The 18591-nt window shown below is 35.5% G+C and overlaps 1 protein-coding gene across 3 annotated transcripts in view; it reads left to right on the top strand.

Annotated features, from left to right (window-relative positions):
* Nucleotides 1-18591, top strand: part of SRP54 (signal recognition particle 54) — a 41123-nt gene that overhangs the window by 11687 nt on the left and 10845 nt on the right. For all 3 annotated transcript variants that reach the window (XM_086709929.1, XM_025919538.2, XM_086709930.1), the window contains 11 exons: nt 2400-2491; nt 3450-3534; nt 5333-5437; nt 7562-7628; nt 7709-7766; nt 11873-12023; nt 13131-13279; nt 14048-14148; nt 14644-14730; nt 17871-17944; nt 18162-18270. In XM_086709929.1, the coding sequence (XP_086566055.1) occupies nt 2400-2491; nt 3450-3534; nt 5333-5437; nt 7562-7628; nt 7709-7766; nt 11873-12023; nt 13131-13279; nt 14048-14148; nt 14644-14730; nt 17871-17944; nt 18162-18270 (1078 nt within the window). The remainder of the gene's footprint in view (nt 1-2399; nt 2492-3449; nt 3535-5332; nt 5438-7561; nt 7629-7708; nt 7767-11872; nt 12024-13130; nt 13280-14047; nt 14149-14643; nt 14731-17870; nt 17945-18161; nt 18271-18591) is intronic.

Raw genomic sequence — 18591 nt, 5'->3', positions numbered from 1 at the left:
CCATGCAGAGTGTGTTAGTCATTTTGATCATAGAGTCTGCTTAAGATTCTCTCTCTCTTTCACCCTCCCTCTCTGTCTCCTCTTCTGCCCCCCTTCCTCTCTAAAATAAAAAAATATATATTAAAAAAAATTCTTAAAATATTTCTTTCTTTTTCCCCCCATGTCTTGTGTCTTAATGATTTGTGAATTGAAAAAAGATAAGAGTCCACAAGTGTACTTTATATTTTGTGGTACCAATGGGAGAGTACTGAATTTGGTTTTAGAAGACCTTGTTTAGTGACCTACTTAGTAGCTTGTGATAGAAATCTGGGCAAGTCAACTTCAGATTCTTTAATGTATAAAATAAGAAAAAAGCACTTACCTTATAAGATGGTTTTAAGGATCAAATGAAATAATAGATGAAAAGTACTTTCTAACTTGGAAGTTTGAAAAAAAAATTCTTTTCTTTTTTTTAATTAAAAAAAATTTTAATTCCAGTGTGGTTAACAAACAGTGCTATATTAGTTCAATACAGTGTATAATACAGTGATTCAGTATTTCTGTACATTACTCAGTGCTCACTGGGAAGAAATTCTAATGCAGAATTTGTTATCAATATTTTAATAAGCTAATGGAATTGAATAATTTTGGGACCATCTTTGAATTTAGCTAGTCCAGCCTCTTAGTTAACAGCAACAGAAAGTCAGTTTCACATGTTTATTTATTGGAAGAACCAGGATTAGTGTCTTTTTTCTAATTCCTCATCCAGTGCTTTTTCTAATAATTAAAACCATTGTTTAGTCTTTGGAATTCAGAATAAATAAAACAACAGCTTTCAAAACAGTTTTCCCTATTGTGTAACCTTTATGCTTTTTATGTTTATAGTGGAGAAAAAAAGAAACCAGGGAAAAGAGCTTAGTGGGAAGTAGAGTTAAAGCTACTGCTTGAATTAGCAAACTTCTCTGTTCCTAGTACTGTGCTGCTAGGGAATTAACAAGAAGAAATCCCTCTAATGAAAGATCAGTTCCATTTTTATCAGGCCCTTTTAGTGAGAGATAGATCTGATAAGCCTCTGTAGGATGTACGAAGTGAGTTGAAGATGGGAATTCATTCAAGAAGATTTGAGGGACTACATTTTTTTTTAAAGATTTTATGTTTGAGTCATCTCTGTACCCAGTGTGGAGCTCAAACCCACAGCCTGAGATTGAGCATCACACCGTCCACTGACTGAGCCAGCCAGGTGCCCCAAGGAATACATTTTTGCTGGCACCAGGGATTTGGCAGTGACAGAATAGACTACAGAATCCCTGTCCTCATGGAGCTTACAGTTTAGTGTGTAAACACTTATTTACATGAGCAACAAAGGCCTCACCTTTTTTTTTTTTTTTAAAATTTTTTTTTTTTTTTTTCAACATTTATTTATTTTGGGGACAGAGAGAGAGCATGAACGGGGGAGGGGCAGAGAGAGAGGGAGACACAGAATTGGAAACAGGCTCCAGGCTCTGAGCCATCAGCCCAGAGCCCGACGCGGGGCTCGAACTCACGGACCGCGAGATCGTGACCTGGCTGAAGTCGGATGCTTAACCGACTGCGCCACCCAGGCGCCCCAAGGCCTCACCTTTTTTAAGACTTTATAGTTTGTGACCTTTTAACTGGCCTTGTAACTCAGCAAACATATGATAGTTTTTTTTTTATTTTTTTTCAATGTTTATTTATTTTGAGAGACAGAGTGTGGGCGGGGGAGGGGCAGAGAGAGAGAGTGAAAGAGAGAGAAACCCAAGCAGGCTCCCAGCATAGAGCCTGATGCATGGCTCAAACTCACAAACCATGAGATCATGACCTGAACCAAAATCAAGTGGGGCGGTTAACCGACTGAACCACCCAGGTGCCCTGATAGTGAGTTATCAATGGAGGATAGTTTTCTTTTCAACTTTGTTCCTCTGCTCTGAGTGGAAATAGTAAGACTGCTAGGTCAGACTTGGTTATTTTTTGTTGTTGTTGTTATATTTTCCTCCATGGTAGTGCAATTAAGCAGATATAGTGAATATAAAGTGCTGTGTATCAGCCACAGAAGGTGTTCAATAGCAGCATCTCTTGCGTAGTAACTTTCTTTGGCTTAAAGAAAAAGTCTTTACTACTGTTACGTTAATATAGGAATAAAATTGTGATAATATTTGGTTGAATAAAACTAAATAGAATGTCTTTTTTTGACAACATGATTAGACATTTGATAAAATGCTCTTTCTAAGGCTTATTGAAAAACTTTTTTTCCTATAATAGTGTAGTATTATTTTTATTAAGTTATGGTAGTATATGATGAGTAATCAGCCATTGTTTTTATAAGATTGAAATGATACACGGGGAGTGTTAAACTTTTTTGGGGGGTTGTGTTAAATTTTTATGTATTTATTTATTTGCAGGTATTAAATGCTATGCTAAAAGAAGTATGTACAGCATTATTGGAAGCAGATGTTAATATTAAACTAGTGAAGCAACTAAGAGAAAATGTAAAGTAAGTTAAATTAATCAGGTAAAAAGCAGGCAAAACTGAATTTAGTTTACTGAGATGAGGAGCTAACCAGAAAAGTCTGCTATATCAAGAAATGTTTCTGCTTTAAGCATTTGAAAAGAATAGAACTCATATGTTGCAAGACTGTATTTATAGTATGTTTCCGTAATGATGTTTCAAAGAATAAACTACATGTGGCTTTCATTTAATTATGGATTTCTTTCCATTTTACTCCTTTATTTGGATGGATTCAATCATATACAGTATAGTATTTCGATATAAAAGCCTTTTAACAATTCTTCATACAAAAGTGGTGCCAGTTTATCCTTTTCAGGCTTAAGATGACATTAATGAGCTTCCTTCATTATTGGAGAATTGTATTCATTTCTTGCTCTCCTTTTTGATTTTCTGTCCGTATTTGAATGAAGGAGTAATGTGTGTCATCTCAGTTACTGTGTTCACTGGGAAAGGCACTGACTGGGGCAGGGCTCATAGAGTAATACAGGCACCTCAGTTAACTTCTTGAATCCTCGCCCTTGTCATGTCCAGGCCATCTTTCCTTTTCATACTGTTAGACTGGGTAATGAATGTAGAACTGCTGGCATTTACACATTTAGAATTAGAGAAATTAATCCTATTTTCTGCTGGGTGTAAAGATGTATAAAGTATATATGTAAAAATAAGTAAATAAAATTAATACTTTGTGGTGATATGAGGACAAATTTATATTTAGACTTAAAAAAAAAAAAACCTTGAAAAACTAACCAGTCTTGCGTCTAATATTTCCTGATCAGTTTTTTAGGATATAGACTTATAAATCTGTGGTAATTATATGCATGTTAATCAGAGGGCTACTAATGTGAATGATTGAATATTTTTACATTCTCTGGAGCAGAAACTTTTTTTCAGAACGTCTTAACTGGCTTTTCTCTCCTACCCACAAATAACCATCATCATGAAGGTCTGCTATTGATCTTGAAGAGATGGCATCTGGTCTTAACAAAAGAAAAATGATTCAGCACGCTGTATTTAAAGAACTTGTGAAGGTAAGAGTATATCAGGATTGTGCTATGATTCTCTGTAGACCTCAGTGGGTAAAAATACATTAGCACTGCGAACAAGAATATTATTTCAGAATACTTACTTACATTTTTATAGAATATTCATCTGTATTAAAAATATTAACGGAAAGATTATTAACTTTTCTGAAGGGGCCTATGTTTATTATTGACTTTTCTGAATACAAAGTTCTGAGTATAGATATGAAAGGCCAGTACTATTCCTGCAACAATTCCCAAAGCCAGGTTACAAAAAGTAAAACTGCACTACAGATTAATGGATGGAAGGGCCTCTCTTGAGTTTATCCTCTTTAGCATCAGGTTTTACCTTATTGGTCTTACTTTTGTATGGAAAGTCACTCTTGACAAGTCTTCTTTTCTGAACTGTTCATTGTTTACAGAATTCCCTTTGAAAAGACCAAATATCCCAACTCTTGCTTAGATTATGAGCAATTGGTGAAATTTTATTTTGCAAGTGGTAAATATAGCCTATTACTTTGTATCACCTTAGAACTGATTTTGCTTCCGTGGTCATGAAAATTAAGGTGAGAATCTTAGAGCTTTAAAAAATATATATGGGTCTTGGGGCACTTGGGTGACTCAATCAGTTAAGCATCTGACTCTTGATTTTGGCTCAGGTCATGGTCTCATGGTTGGGAGATTGAGCCCCATTGGGCACCATGCTGTGCATGGCGTCTGCTTAAGATTCTGTCTTTCTCTCTCTCCCCCCACCCCTACTCCTTCTGCTCCTCTTGTGCTCTCTGTCTGTCTCTCTCTCTCTCACTCTCTCTCACTTTCTCAAAAAAAAAAAAAAAAAAGAAAAAATAGGGGCACTTGGGTGGCTCAGTTGGTTGAACGTTCAACTTCAGCTCAGGTAATGATCTCACAGTCCGTGGGTTCGAGCCCCGTTTTGGACTCTGTGCTGACAGCTCAGAGCCTGGAGCCTGCTTTGGATTCTGTGTCTCCCTCTCTTTTTGCCCTTCCCCTGCTTGTGCTCTGTCTCTCTCTCTCAAAAATAAATAAACATTGGGGCGCCTGGGTGGCGCAGTCGGTTAAGCGTCCGACTTACGCCAGGTCACGAACTCGCAGTCCGTGAGTTCGAGCCCCGTGTCGGGCTCTGGGCTGATGGCTCAGAGCCTGGAGCCTGTTTCAGATTCTGTGTCTCCCTCTCTCTCTGCCCCTCCCCCATTCATGCTCTGTCTCTCTCTGTCCCAAAAATAAATAAAAAACGTTGAAAAAAAAATTTAAAAAAAAAAATAAATAAATAAACATTAAAAAAAAACAGATATAGGTTCAGTGGTAGGGGGAGAAAAGGAAGGAACTATAAAAACTTTTTTTAGAGCAACAGATGTCTGCTAGTGGTCTTCTAGTATTTTTCCATTTATTGTGTGAGTAGTTTCATTTATTCCTTTGGTTTCTTATAGACTAATAAATAAAAAAAGAAATTCAGACGTATATGAGGTCAGAGAATTTATCCAGTCATGCTTCTTCATTTGTAGTTGAGAAAAGTGAGACAGCTAGTTAGTGGCAAACCCAGGTCTGATCTCTAAACTCTGTAGGATTCCTCACATTATTTCCAGTTTGCTTTTTAATCTAGAATCTAAAATGGAAAATTTGCCTCTGTAGGCAAAATAGGGAAATAGTCAAGTTTTATGGGAATGGTAGGATTATGGTTGCCTTTTATACCAAAGTGCCTTTAAATTATTTTTACAATTTAGAAGTTGTGGCGATAGGGGTTTTGAATGTAAGCATATGTTAACCCAATCTTATTATTTCTGGTACATAGCTTGTAGACCCTGGAGTTAAAGCATGGACACCCACTAAAGGAAAACAGAATGTGATCATGTTTGTTGGATTGCAAGGGAGTGGTAAAACAACAACATGTTCAAAGGTAAATTATACTTAGTTTTAAAAAAAGTCATGGAACATATATGTTTGTATATATCAAGTTTTATGTTAAAGCCAGGCTAGAATGCTCGCTTTACAATTTTGTGTTATTTGATGTATCTTATTATTTTTTTGTAATAGCTTTTTGTACGGTAAGAAGAATCCCAGAGTCTCCCTTGTGATTGCTTTTTATAAGAATTGTAGACTTCTACATAGCTATCCTGTTTCTTTTACCAAAGAGACTGTTCCTGTACTTCAAGGACATGAGGATATGATTTTTGGAGAAGAGAACATGGAAAGTTTAGCTTATCTCCTGTGGTTCCAGGCTCTCTTTTCACAGTGTCCCCCTCCAACATAATCATAGATCTTTATTTTGCATATCCTTCTACTAATTTTTAATTCATTATACCACCTCTTTCTTCAGAATTAAATGCCTCAAGTTTTTTACCGGATTTTGTTTCACAAGCCTCAACTATGTTATAGTCTATAAAAAAAGAAAAAAGGATTATTTCTTAGAGGATTCTATTATTGTTTATTTTTACTTAACATTAATAGTAGTTAGTATTTTTCACTATGGTAATGTATTGCTTGATCATTTTATGTCCTTTGAATGTTACTGTATGGCAGTTAGAATTTAAACTCTTTAGCAAATTCGCCATGTTCAAAAATGTAGGGGTGCCTGGGTGGCTCAGTCAGTTGAGCGACTGACTTCGGCTCACATCATGATCTCATGGTTTGTGGGTTCGAGCCCTGCGTCGGGCTCTGTGCTGACAGCTCAGAGCCTGCAGCCTGCTTCGGATTCTGTGTCTCCCTCTCTCTCTGCCCCTCCCCCACTCATGCTCTGTCTCTCTCTCTCTGTCTCAGAAATAAACATTTAAAAAAAGTAATAGTGGTGTGTGTATATAAATATAAATATATATGTATATATATATAATGGAATGTTTGCTGTGTTCAAAAATGTAATAATAGTGGTGTGTGTATATACGTATATATATTATATATATAATGTATAATATATATATTATATATAATAGAATATAATATATAATATATATTATATATAATAGAATATAATATATATACAATGAAATGGAATGGAATACATACGTGTGTGTGTGTGTGTGTGTGTGTGTATATATATATATATATATAATGGAATGTTACTCGGCCATAAAAAAGAATGAAATCTTGCCATTTGAAATGATATGGATGGGGGTGCCTGGGTGGCTTAGTCGAAGTGTCCAGCTTCAGCTCAGGTCATGATCTCAAGGTTCTTGAGTTCGAGCCCTGCGTCAGGCTCTGTGTTGACAGAGCCTGGAGCCTGCTTTGGATTCTGTGTCTCCCTCTCTCTCTGTCCCTCTTGCACTCTGTCTTTCTCTCTCTCTCAAAAATAAACATCAAAAAAATTAATGAAATGACATGAGTGGAGCTAGAGAGTATTATGCTAAGTGAAATAAGTCAGAGAAAGACAAATACCATATGATTTCACTCATATGTGGAACTTAAGAAACAAAACAAATGTGAGCAAGGGGAAAAAGAAAAGAGAGACAAAGAAACAGACTCTTAGGGTGCCTGGGTGGCTCAGTCGTTTAAGTGTCCAACTCTTGATTTTGGCTTGGGTCATGATCTCATGATTTGTGAGATTGAGCCCCGTGTCAGGCTCTGCACTGACAGTGCGGAGCCTGCTTGGAATTCTACCTTTCTCTCTCCCTCTCTCTCTGCCCCTCCCCTGCTCACGCTCTCTCTCTCTCTCAAAAATAAAGAAACTTAAAGAAAAAAGAAACAGACTCTTTAAACTATAGAGAACAAACTGATGGTTATCAAAGGGGAGGTAGGTGGGGTGATGGGCAAAATAGATGATGGGGATTAAGGAATGCGCTTGGTGTGATCAGCACCGGGTGTTGTATGGAAGTGTTGGATCACTGTATTATACACCTGAAACTAATATTATACTGGTAACTAACTGAAATTAAAATTAAAACTGTTAAAAATGTAATACTACTACTCTCAGGAGAATATGAGTAGTTTTACTTCAATCCTTAAGTAAATAACAAGAGTAAACAAAAGTATTTTGTGTATAATAATTTGTATTTATTGATATTGTATTTTTTAAATCTTATTTTCCCAGTTAGCATATTATTACCAGAGGAAAGGTTGGAAGACCTGTTTGATATGTGCAGACACATTCAGAGCAGGTAATGTGTTGAAATTTGAAAACCGTTCTCTGTAATTTTTATTTTCAAGTCTGAGAACTCATTAATTCTTTATTTTATAGGAGCTTTTGACCAACTAAAACAGAATGCTACCAAAGCAAGAATTCCATTCTATGGAAGGTGGGTTTCTGGTTTTTATTTTGATACTCATGTCTTCTCTAAGTTTTTATTTTATGCCATCTTGTGACATTTTTAATATTTACTTAGAAGTTTAAATCTTTCTGGAACTAAGTAGGGTATAATTAATAAATTATCTTTTATTATTGTACCATGACTCTTCTGATCCAGCCTTATAGATCAGAGTGGACATTATTTAGTTCATAATTCTGCCTGTATTTACCATCCTGCCTTGCATGCCTTCTGACTTGCTTCCCTATTCCTGTTGTTTCTTTTAAGACCTATCTGAAGCATTCCTCGATTAAATACACACTGCTGAATTCCATACTGTTTCTTTAGTACATAATTTTAAAAACTTGTGTTTGAACATCTTAAAATAGCTTATAATTTGTCATTAACTCAGAGATTCTGATCATTGCTGTCCTTCATTTGATACAGTAGTTCAGGTAGGTAGTTTATACATGTTAGAATGATTGATGAAAAAAATCAAGTCTAGATTGATTTTAGGACTTTTTGAGAGGATAGCATTTTTTTAACATTATTAATATAAATGGTTTATTATACCCTTAGAAAGAAAGTTTAAAGAAGCTAAACTTTGAAGTAATTAAATGAATGATATCATTTTGTTAGTCACTGCCTTCTACTTTTTGGCTGGCCAGAAATGCGAACGAACTTTCGCTTTCCATGTATTCTTTATTTAAATTTTTTTCCTTTCAGTTTTATTTATTTATTTATTTATTTATTTTTATTAAAATTTTTTTTTTAACGTTTATTTATTTTTGAAACAGAGAAAGACAGAGCATGAATGGGGGAGGGTCAGAGAGAGAGGGAGACAGAATCCGAAACAGGCTCCAGGCTCTGAGCGGTCAGCACAGAGCCCGACGCAGGGCTTGAACTCACTGACTGCGAGATCATTACCTGAGCTGAAGTCAGCCGCTTAACCGACTGAGCCACCCAGATGCCCCTCCTTTCAGTTTTTTTATGATAATGTCTTACAGGTAGATTAAAGAATAATGTTAGGAATTTTATCTTTTTAGGATAAGAATGGTTTCTAATATAGATTTAAAAATCAAGGAATAGTAAAATTTTATCTTTAGGGTTCAAAATTTGTAAACAATTTAGCTGATAATTACTTGAACTATTGGCCAAAGCCAAACCATTTTCTTTTAAAGTTTATCTTTTTTTTTTTTTTTTTTTTGCGAGGGAGGGGAGGGACAGAAAGAGGAAGAGAGAAAGAGAATCCCAAGTAGGCCCCACATGGTCAGCACATGGGACTCAAACTCACAAACCGTGAGATTTCACCTGAGCTGAAATCAGGGGTCAGACGCTTAAATGGCTGAGCCACCCAGGCGCCCTTACTTATTTATTTTGTGAGAGAGAGGGTGTACGAGCACGTGTGAGCATGAACAGGGGAGGAGGCAGAGAGAGGGAGAGAAAGTGCATGCAAGAGAATCCCAAGCAGGCTCTACATGGTCAGCGCAGAGCCTGATGCAGGGCTCAATCTCACAAACTTTGAGATCATGACCTGAGCCAAAATCAAGAGTTGGATGCTTAACTGACTGAGCCACCCACGGACCCCCAAAGCCAGAGCATTTTTAAACAGTTATCTCAATACCATTTATTAAATAATCTCTCCTTTGCTCATGTAAACTTAAGAAACATCATGTATGTGTGGAGTAAAGTATTAGTGTATCATTGTTTCCTCTGGGAGGACTGAAGGGAGTGAGACTGAGGAAGAATTTGAACTGCATCTCTGCTGTTAAATTTACATATTAGCATTTATTTTAGGGGGTGGTACATGTAGGACTGTTTGTTATATTATCATTTGTTCTGTGTTAAAAAAAAACTATTTCACATAAAACTTTTAAAGAAGTGAAAGCACTAACAGTTTCACTTCCTAGTTACCAGTTTTTAGTGTGTCCACCTGTGCTTTTTTTTCTATGTCAGTACAAACAACCACACAGAAAGATAATTTGAAATTGAAATGGAGTGTTACAGTGCTTTGTACCTTGATTGTTGTGGTAGTGGTTATATGTAAATTTGTCAAAACTCATCAAAATGAACATTTAAAATAGTGCATCTTCCTGTATATCAGTAGACCACTGTAGAGTTGATTACAAGTGGGGTCTTTTTTTTAAATTACAAATGAGATCTTATGACCAGATTGTGATTACTCTTCGGAGGGAGTGTGGTGCTGGTTATTGTTTTTTGATCTGGGTGTGTTTGCTTTGTGAAAATTCACTGAGTTTATAATTTGTGCAGCTTTTCTATATATATATTATACTTCGTTAACACATTTACAAAAAAAAATGGGATCTTAATAATTCTGGAATAGATAATATACTATTTAATGTAATTCTTTTTTATGACATTTTTTTCCCAACATTCTCTTGCCTAGTCTCACCTGCTTATTTTCCTAGATTAAATTTTAAAATTCCTTATTAAGTTCCAAAAAGAAAAATCTCTCTTAAGATTTTGATTGGAAGTACATTGAAACCAATTAATCAACTTAGTGAAGAGTTGACATCTTTACTGTATTTGTATAGTTAGCTTAGAAACCTACTATGTCATTTTTGCTTTAAAAACTTTATGTCCTTAAATATAGTAATTTTCTTCATTTAAATCTCACACTTATTTTTATCAAATGCCTTCATACCTGATTTTTATTGTTAATTTAGGGGGAAAACTTTTTTTAACATAAGTCCTTTCATCTGACAGTATTGATCTGTATAAGAAGTTGCCGCTACTGAAAACAGTGCAAATTAAAATGGGATTTCGTTTCTTTTTTTTTTTCTTTAATTTAAATGTTTATTTATTTTTGAGATGGAGAGAGAGAGAGAGAGAGGGATAGAGGGAGATGGAGGATCTGAAGTGGGCTTTGTGCTGGCAGCAGAGAGCCCAATGCTGGGCTTGAACTCATGAACTGTGAGATCACAACCTGAGCCAAAGTCAGACATTTAATTGATTGAGTCACCCAGGAGCCCTGGGATTTCATTTCTTGATTTTCAAGTTGAAAAGAGTTTTGAGAATTGTGAAAATGTAGTGAAATAGGAATGAAATTAAAATTTTATGGAAGACATTTTCCTCTTAGGAGCCAAAAGCCTACCATCAAATGTAATAACGTTCAGGTTATAGGAGTACCAGAAGAAGAGAGAGAAAAGGGGCCAGAAAATTTATTTGAGGAAGTAATAGCTGAAAACTTCCCTAATCTGGGGAAGGAAACAGACATCCACATCCAAGAGGCACAGAGAACTCCCATCAAAATCAACAAAGAAGAAACAAAAAGCGTAAATTATCATATCATTTGATACAAATTCAAGCTGTAAGAATGTCATCACAATTTCAAAGAAACAACATTATGAACTCTTCATATTGACTATGTTTTTAATACCAAGAAATTGAAAAAAACCTCAGATGACCAACAATAGGGCATTTATTCAAGAAATGATTGCATAACCATATGATGGAATGCTATATAGCCTAAAAGTCATGTTTTACAAGAATAATGGTTTTATAAAATGCTTAAGAAAGGGTGTTACATGGGAAAACGTGTGAAACACTAACTCAGTCATTTATTTACGAAAATATAAAAAGTATCTGAGGAGGGGCGCCTGGGTGGCGCAGTCGGTTAAGCGTCCGACTTCAGCCAGGTCAAGATCTCGCGCTCCGTGAGTTCGAGCCCCGCGTCAGGCTCTGGGCTGATGGCTCAGAGCCTGGAGCCTGTTTCCGATTCTGTGTCTCCCTCTCTCTCTGCCCCTCCCCCGTTCATGCTCTGTCTCTCTCTGTCCCAAAATAAATAAAAAACGTTGAAAAAAAAAAAAAGTATCTGAGGAAAACACATTCGGAGAAGACATGTGGCAGAATCACATAGAATTTTGTGATTGGAAAACTGCATATTGCTTGATGATACTCTAGAAGTGGTTTGCTATTTTTATTTTTTTTTGTTTGCTATTTTTAATATTTATTAGATATTGTTATTCTAAATTGCAGTTGTGATCATTATGACTTTTTCAGAATGCATTAAAGGTGTAGAAACAGTTTCCAAATTATTAGTATTCATAAGTTTTGCTCTTGTGGTTGTTGTTAAATCATTTGTCCTTGTTAAATAGCTATACAGAAATGGATCCTGTTATCATTGCCTCTGAAGGAGTGGACAAATTCAAAAATGAAAATTTTGAAATTATTATTGTTGATACAAGTGGCCGCCATAAACAGGAAGACTCTTTGTTTGAAGAAATGCTTCAAGTCGCTAATGCTATAGTAAGTAGCTTTCAATTTAATAACATTGTAAGGACTTTGGTTAACTTAATTGCAAAACCTGACTGAATTTATGATCCATGTAAATTTATAAGTTATTTTTTGCCTGTATGATAGATTCCAAGTAATTTATTTCTATTTTGGGTATGTATATCTGTATGGTAAGGACTTAATTTTCTCTAACTAGGTATGAAATTTTCATAAGTAAGTATCAAAAATTTCCTTTCTTACTTAATTATCTTATTAGTACATATAAGAAAAAATAAGAAACAAAAGTTTAGAATTAACTTTTAATATCTGTTGAATTTCCTTTCTGTAAATTATTTAAATTGGAACATTTACCTGAGATGAATTTTGAAAGATTTTCAAAATGAAGCACTTAAAAATGTTAATCATCATTTAGTGTCTCTTTAAAATTATGATGGAAATAATCTGGGGAGAAGAGAGAGGCGGTTTGTAAATAATCTGTAGCACATATTTTGCCCATGAAACCATGTTTTGCCATTGAAGAGTTGGCAGTGATTCTTTAGTTAATGGTTAATGCTAGTGAGGTTTTCTTTAGGCATGCCATTATTTTGACCTAGTTGAGCAGAGCTTAGGGAAAGAGCCTCACCTCTGTTTTATTAATATTGGTTTTAGTGCATACTCTTATATGTTTTTTCCTCTGATTTACTTTTGCTATTCCCTTTGCTTAGAATGTGATTTCTCCAGATCTTTGCATAACTTTTTTCCTCTTTATTCAGGTCACACTTTAGCTAAAACGTTACTACCTTCAGAGAGACCTCCCCTGGCTGCCCCACCTAAAGAAGCCTCCCACATCTCAAAACTCATACTTTCTATCTCATTTTAATTATCATACATCTTAAAGTTTACTTGCCCATTTATTATCTGTCTCCTTTGACTAGAATGCAAGTCTTATAAGGACTAGGATTTACATATTCATCTCTTTGTCTCAGGACCTAAATGGTGCCTAATACATAGTATTCCTTCAGTAAATATTTACTGATTGAATGAATAATTATTTATAATAAATATTTTTCTATAGCTTCTAATGATGAAATTTGCTTAAGAGCAGGAAAAATATGTATTGTTTTCATTTAAATTTTCTAGCAACCTGATAACATTGTTTATGTGATGGATGCCTCCATTGGGCAGGCTTGTGAAGCCCAGGCAAAGGCTTTTAAAGATAAAGTAGATGTAGCCTCGGTCATAGTGACAAAACTTGATGGGCATGCAAAAGGAGGTGGTGCACTCAGTGCGTAAGTACCATTGATGCTGTTGTCCTAAGTCTTGGGCGTGTGTGTGTGTGTGTGTATGAGTGTATTTATGGCTTTCTTTTTGATCATTAAAAATATATTCAAGGTGGGGCACCGGGGTGGCTTAGTCGGTTGAGCTTCCAACTTCGGCTCAGGTCATGATCTCACAGTCCGGGAGTTCAAGCCCTGCATCGGGCTCTGTGCTGTCAGTTTTGAGAGCCTGGAGCTTGCTTCAGATTCTGTCTCCCTCTCTGTCTGCCCCTCCCCCATTCATGCTCTATCAAAAAATGAATAAATGCTAAAAAAAATTTTTTTTTAAATATATTCAAGGGGCCCCTGGACGGCTCAGTCAATTAAGCACCCGACTCTTGATTTTGGCTTGGGACATGATCTCGCAGTTCATGGGATTGAGCACTGTGTCAGGCTCTGTGCTGACAGTACAGAGCCTACATGGGATTCTCTCTCTCCTTCTCTCTGCCCCTCCCTGCCTCCAAAGTAAATAAATAAACATTTAAGAAAATAAAATATATTCCAATATATACTCAAATTTAAATAATTAAAAATAAAATAAAAATATATTCCAATAGTGGACTTAATATGGTCTATAAAAGAAGTTTAAATTGAAACAGAATTTTGGAGTCTTTCTGGTATAGTTCCATTTTAATAGGTGAAAAGAAATTTGAACTGTGTACCTTTGTCTAAATACTCTGTAATCTGCTAGAAATTTGTTTGCCTTTTTGAGATTATTTTATGTTTTCTTTTTCTTTGCAGAGTTGCTGCCACAAAAAGTCCAATTATTTTCATTGGTACAGGGGAACACATAGATGACTTTGAACCTTTCAAAACACAGCCTTTCATCAGCAAGCTTCTTGGTATGTACATTGGTAGGGGATATAGAAAAATCTCCGAAAAATAGCATAGATCTTTGGGATGGATTAGGATTTTAATCCTGCCCTCTCATTGACTAGTTCAGGAAAACCATTACCTTCCGTGATTTATCTCCCTCACCTGTAAAAAGTAAGGGTGATGGTTTTCTGCTTCTTGTGGTTAGAGTGGTAGAATGAGCAACTCAATGGAAAATTTTTAGGAAAAGTTTTAGAGCACAATACAAAAATATGTGGTTGTGGTAATAGCAGGGGTAATGGCAGTAAAACTTTTGTACTAGGTAATAGAGTTAGAGAGCATGGAATTTGGAACCCTGGGCTGGAGTCCCTGCTTTGTCACTCTAGGTTCAGTTTTCTCACCTGTAAAGTATGGTAGGAATATCTGACCTGCTATCTCACATGGTTATTATCTATGTGCATGTATTTTGTATAATGTAAAGCAGCATATGCTATTGTTAATTTTTCTCTTTTTGGGTCTTGTAGGTATGGGTGACATTGAAGGACTGATAGATAAAGTCAATGAGTTGAAGTTGGATGACAATGAAGCGCTTATAGAGAAGTTGAAACATGGTATATGAGTAGCAAAAAGCATTTGCTCTCAGATGTCTTCCCATGATTTCTTTTTGATAAAGCTACTGTTAATTTGTTTCAAATGATAAATCTCTTATTAAAGTTCTTCAAATGTTTATTTTCTACATGATTTGTATGCAAATCATTTTAAATCTCAGATATGTGAGCAGTTGTAGAATTGAGTATTTTTATTTTCTTTCTTGTAATCAAATTGCCTTAAAATTAAAATTGAAATGGAGTTTCTTGAAGTAAAACAGGTTAAATATAGGTTAGAACACTCTTCTAAACTGTTTACTTGTAAATTAAATGTGTGTATATATATATGTGTGTGTGTGTATATTATTTACATTATAAAATATAGGAAATTTAAAAGAATGAGATTAATAAACACTTTTTTTGACTCCACATTAAAGACCACTCTTATAGAGAATATATGTTGTGATTAAGAACTCAATCAAGTTCTTAAATCTATCATACCTGAATTTATATCTGATCTATTTTCAGCTGTATAACTTTTTCAAATTACTTAACTTTAATTTCCTTACCTGTAAAAAGTAGGTAGTACTAAGTATCTTCCTCATGGAGTTGTGAAGATTAAATCAGCTGATATATATAAAATGTCTAACACATCAGAAGCATTCAACATATACTATTATTGACCATTCTGTTTTTCTCAAAATGATCTTACTTTTAGTTTCCATGGTCACATACTATCCTGCCTCTTTCCTCTTTCTCACTCATGTTGTCAGTTACCTATGCCTTTATTCCTGTTTTAAATACTGGTGTTTTTCAGGGATCATGCTAGGTCACCTTCTTTCTCTGGAGCTTCAGACTCCTATCTGTATGTTTATTAGACCATTCTTGGATATTCTGTAGACACTTCAAATTCAGCATATCCGTATCTTCCCATCCTAACTTCCCACCCCCTTGTTACCATCAATGAATGTTAACATCATTTGTCTCATTGCCAGAGTTAGGAACTTGAGTATTGTGATGGACTCTCTTATTTCTTCCTCACCCTGCCCATTACTTTTCCTGTCAGTCAGCTTTTCCTACTGATTTTACCTCCTGTCTTCATTCCATTCCCTTCTCCAGCTCCAGTAATGATGCAAGTTTACCTCTTGCCCAGATTGCTTATTCTGTCTTTTATCAGATCTTCCGGTTTCTTGGATTCGTCCCCTTGGATCTATTTTTTATACTGCAGCCAAAATGATCTTTCAAAAATGCAAGTCTGATCCTACTACTGCCTTTCTCAAAATCTTTCAGTGGCTTCCTCTTGGCCTTAGAATGTTTTTACATGAGTCTACCATCAGGCTGGCTGGCTGGCTCAGTTGGAGGACCATGCAACTTGATCTTGGGTTTGTGAGCTTGAGCCCCATGTTGGGTATAGAGATTACTTAAAAATAAAATCCTTAAAAAAAAATGACTCTACCATCTAGCCCACATCCTCTACATCATTTTTGATGCTGTTCTTCATAGGATTCTGTGTGCCAATCATGCTGAATTTCTCTCAGCTTTTAAATGTACATTGCTATCTGTCTCCTCTGTGCCTTTGCCTATTAGGTATCTTCTTCCTCCCTCCACCCTCCTCTCCCCAGCCATACTGGGCAGCTTCTACTCATACTTAAGTTTCTCCTTCTTCAAAAGGGACGTTTTACCTGATCCCTGGACTGAGAACTCTCTGCTTTATGTTTCCATCGCGCCCTCTAATTTTTGTATCATTCATCACAATTATTAGATACCTGTCTTCCCTGCTTGAAGGTGAAGGTAAGTTTCATAGCTGTGTTCCTCACCTTTTATGTTTACAGTATCTAGCAGTTTCTGACACTTAGTAGATCTCTAATAAATATTTATTGAATGAATGAATCTGTCCCTCATGGCCTGGCTCTTTTCCCCTGCCTTCCTCTATCTTGAACAGTCCTACCGCTGCTTCCACTACCACACTAAACTGGGTAAAGTATCCCTACTCAGTCTACTTTTTGACTCTTAGGTCTCTCCTTATGTCCGCATTTTGCTTCTGCTCTTAGCATTCTACTCATTTCTTTGGTCACCAAGGGCAAAACTAGTAACCTTTCTTTTTTCCCTTGGTTCCCAATATTTAAGTGTTATCTTTCTTTTGTTTTCAAACTCTTCACTTGGGTTCCATGACAGTGAGTTTCCTTTGTTATCATGGCTTGAATTGTCATGTATGTATAATGACCAAATAATATTTCAGCCTTAACTTTTTCTACCACTGTTTAATTCTGCATTTCTAACTCCCTGCTGTAACATTTCTTTTAAAATATTGTACTGCCACTGAAATTCAGAATGGCTAAAACCAAATACCTTTTCCATTTATATCTTTAGGACATAAATAGAAAATACTCTGGATGTTTTTGTCATTGTTAATTGAAGTTAATTTACATGTAATGAAATGCTTAGATCCTAAGGGTATCATTCCATCAATTTTGACAAATGCATAATAACCCATATCTGTCAGGAAACAACATTTCCATTATCTAGAAAGCTTGCTTATTCTCCTTGCCAGTAAGTACTTCATAGTATAGGAATCCTAGAGTATTCCTTTTTCCCCCCACCTGGTTCCTTTGACTCAGCATCATATTTTTGACATTCATCCATGTAGTTGCATGTGCCTGTAGCTTGTTCTTTAATTGCTGAGTAGTAGTTCATCCACAGTCTCTCCATTTTCTTGTTCACAGATAGCTAAGTTGTTTATAAAATGCCGAATGATGTTCTAAAGTGTTTTTGCCACTTTACATTCTCACTAGCAGTATATGAGAATTCTGCTTGCTCCATGTCTTGCCCCATATCTTCTTTAACTTTTGGTGTTGTCACACTTTTTAATTTTAGTCACCCTAGTGGGTAGAGTTTATCTGCCTCGTTTTCGTGTTTTTTGTTGTTTGTTGTTGTCCATTTTCTCTGATAGAATGTAAACTTCTCTAGGATAGGATCTGTCTATGCATCTGTGTATCCTGTACTGCATTCATCCTATGATCTTGCCCAGAGTAACTGCTCAGGAATATCTGTTGATTAGATGTTTTATAAGTGTGCTTCAGGATGAACCCATGACTAAGGAAAAGATTAATTTTATTGAATGGAAATGTACACCTTCTAATATATCTGAATAATTTATATTTCAGGTCAGTTTACGTTGCGAGACATGTATGAACAATTTCAAAATATTATGAAAATGGGCCCCTTCAGTCAGATCTTGGTTAGTTATCCTAAAAAATTTGTTTATTTTCATCTTCTTTTGTTTTTCATTAAAATTTTAAAGAGTAGATGCATTTACTTTCATTATTTTTGCTATTTGCGTAAAAATGCTTTAAAAACTTAGTGTCAAAATTAAAGCTGAGTACTTAAATGTGAACATTGTGAACAGTTTAATCTCAAGCTGTTGTTGATTTTATGTTTAAATATATCTGTTTTAGGGGATGATCCCTGGTTTTGGAACAGATTTTATGAGCAAAGGAAATGAACAGGAGTCAATGGCAAGGCTAAAGAAATTAATGACGATAATGGATAGTATGAATGATCAAGGTAAGATGGCAGACTACTTGATTTAGAGGACAATGTTCTGAATATTTACAAGTGGATTCACTGTGTTCTTGTGGATAAGATGGGGAAAAATTTAGATTGAAAGATTGTTAGGTAGATTTGTAGCCCTTTGAAAGCTCTTACTCAAAGCGTTGTAATTACTGGATTGACTTTATCAGAGAGAGAAATGTCTAATACAGTTCTCCAAATGAGTTTCATGAAAAGAACACTAGCTCTTCATGATGATGATGGAAATAACTTGAAAGGAGAGTTCTGTAATCAAATAAATTTGGGGGAATTATGGGCTAAAAAAACTATTACTTA

Source organism: Puma concolor, chromosome B3 (assembly GCF_028749965.1).
Source record: "Puma concolor isolate L17-30 chromosome B3, mPumCon1.1.hap2, whole genome shotgun sequence".
In the NCBI taxonomy this organism is placed as follows: Eukaryota; Metazoa; Chordata; class Mammalia; order Carnivora; family Felidae; genus Puma; species Puma concolor.
The sequence above is the reverse complement of the archived record's forward strand: the minus strand, read 5'-3'. Positions and strand labels throughout refer to the sequence as shown.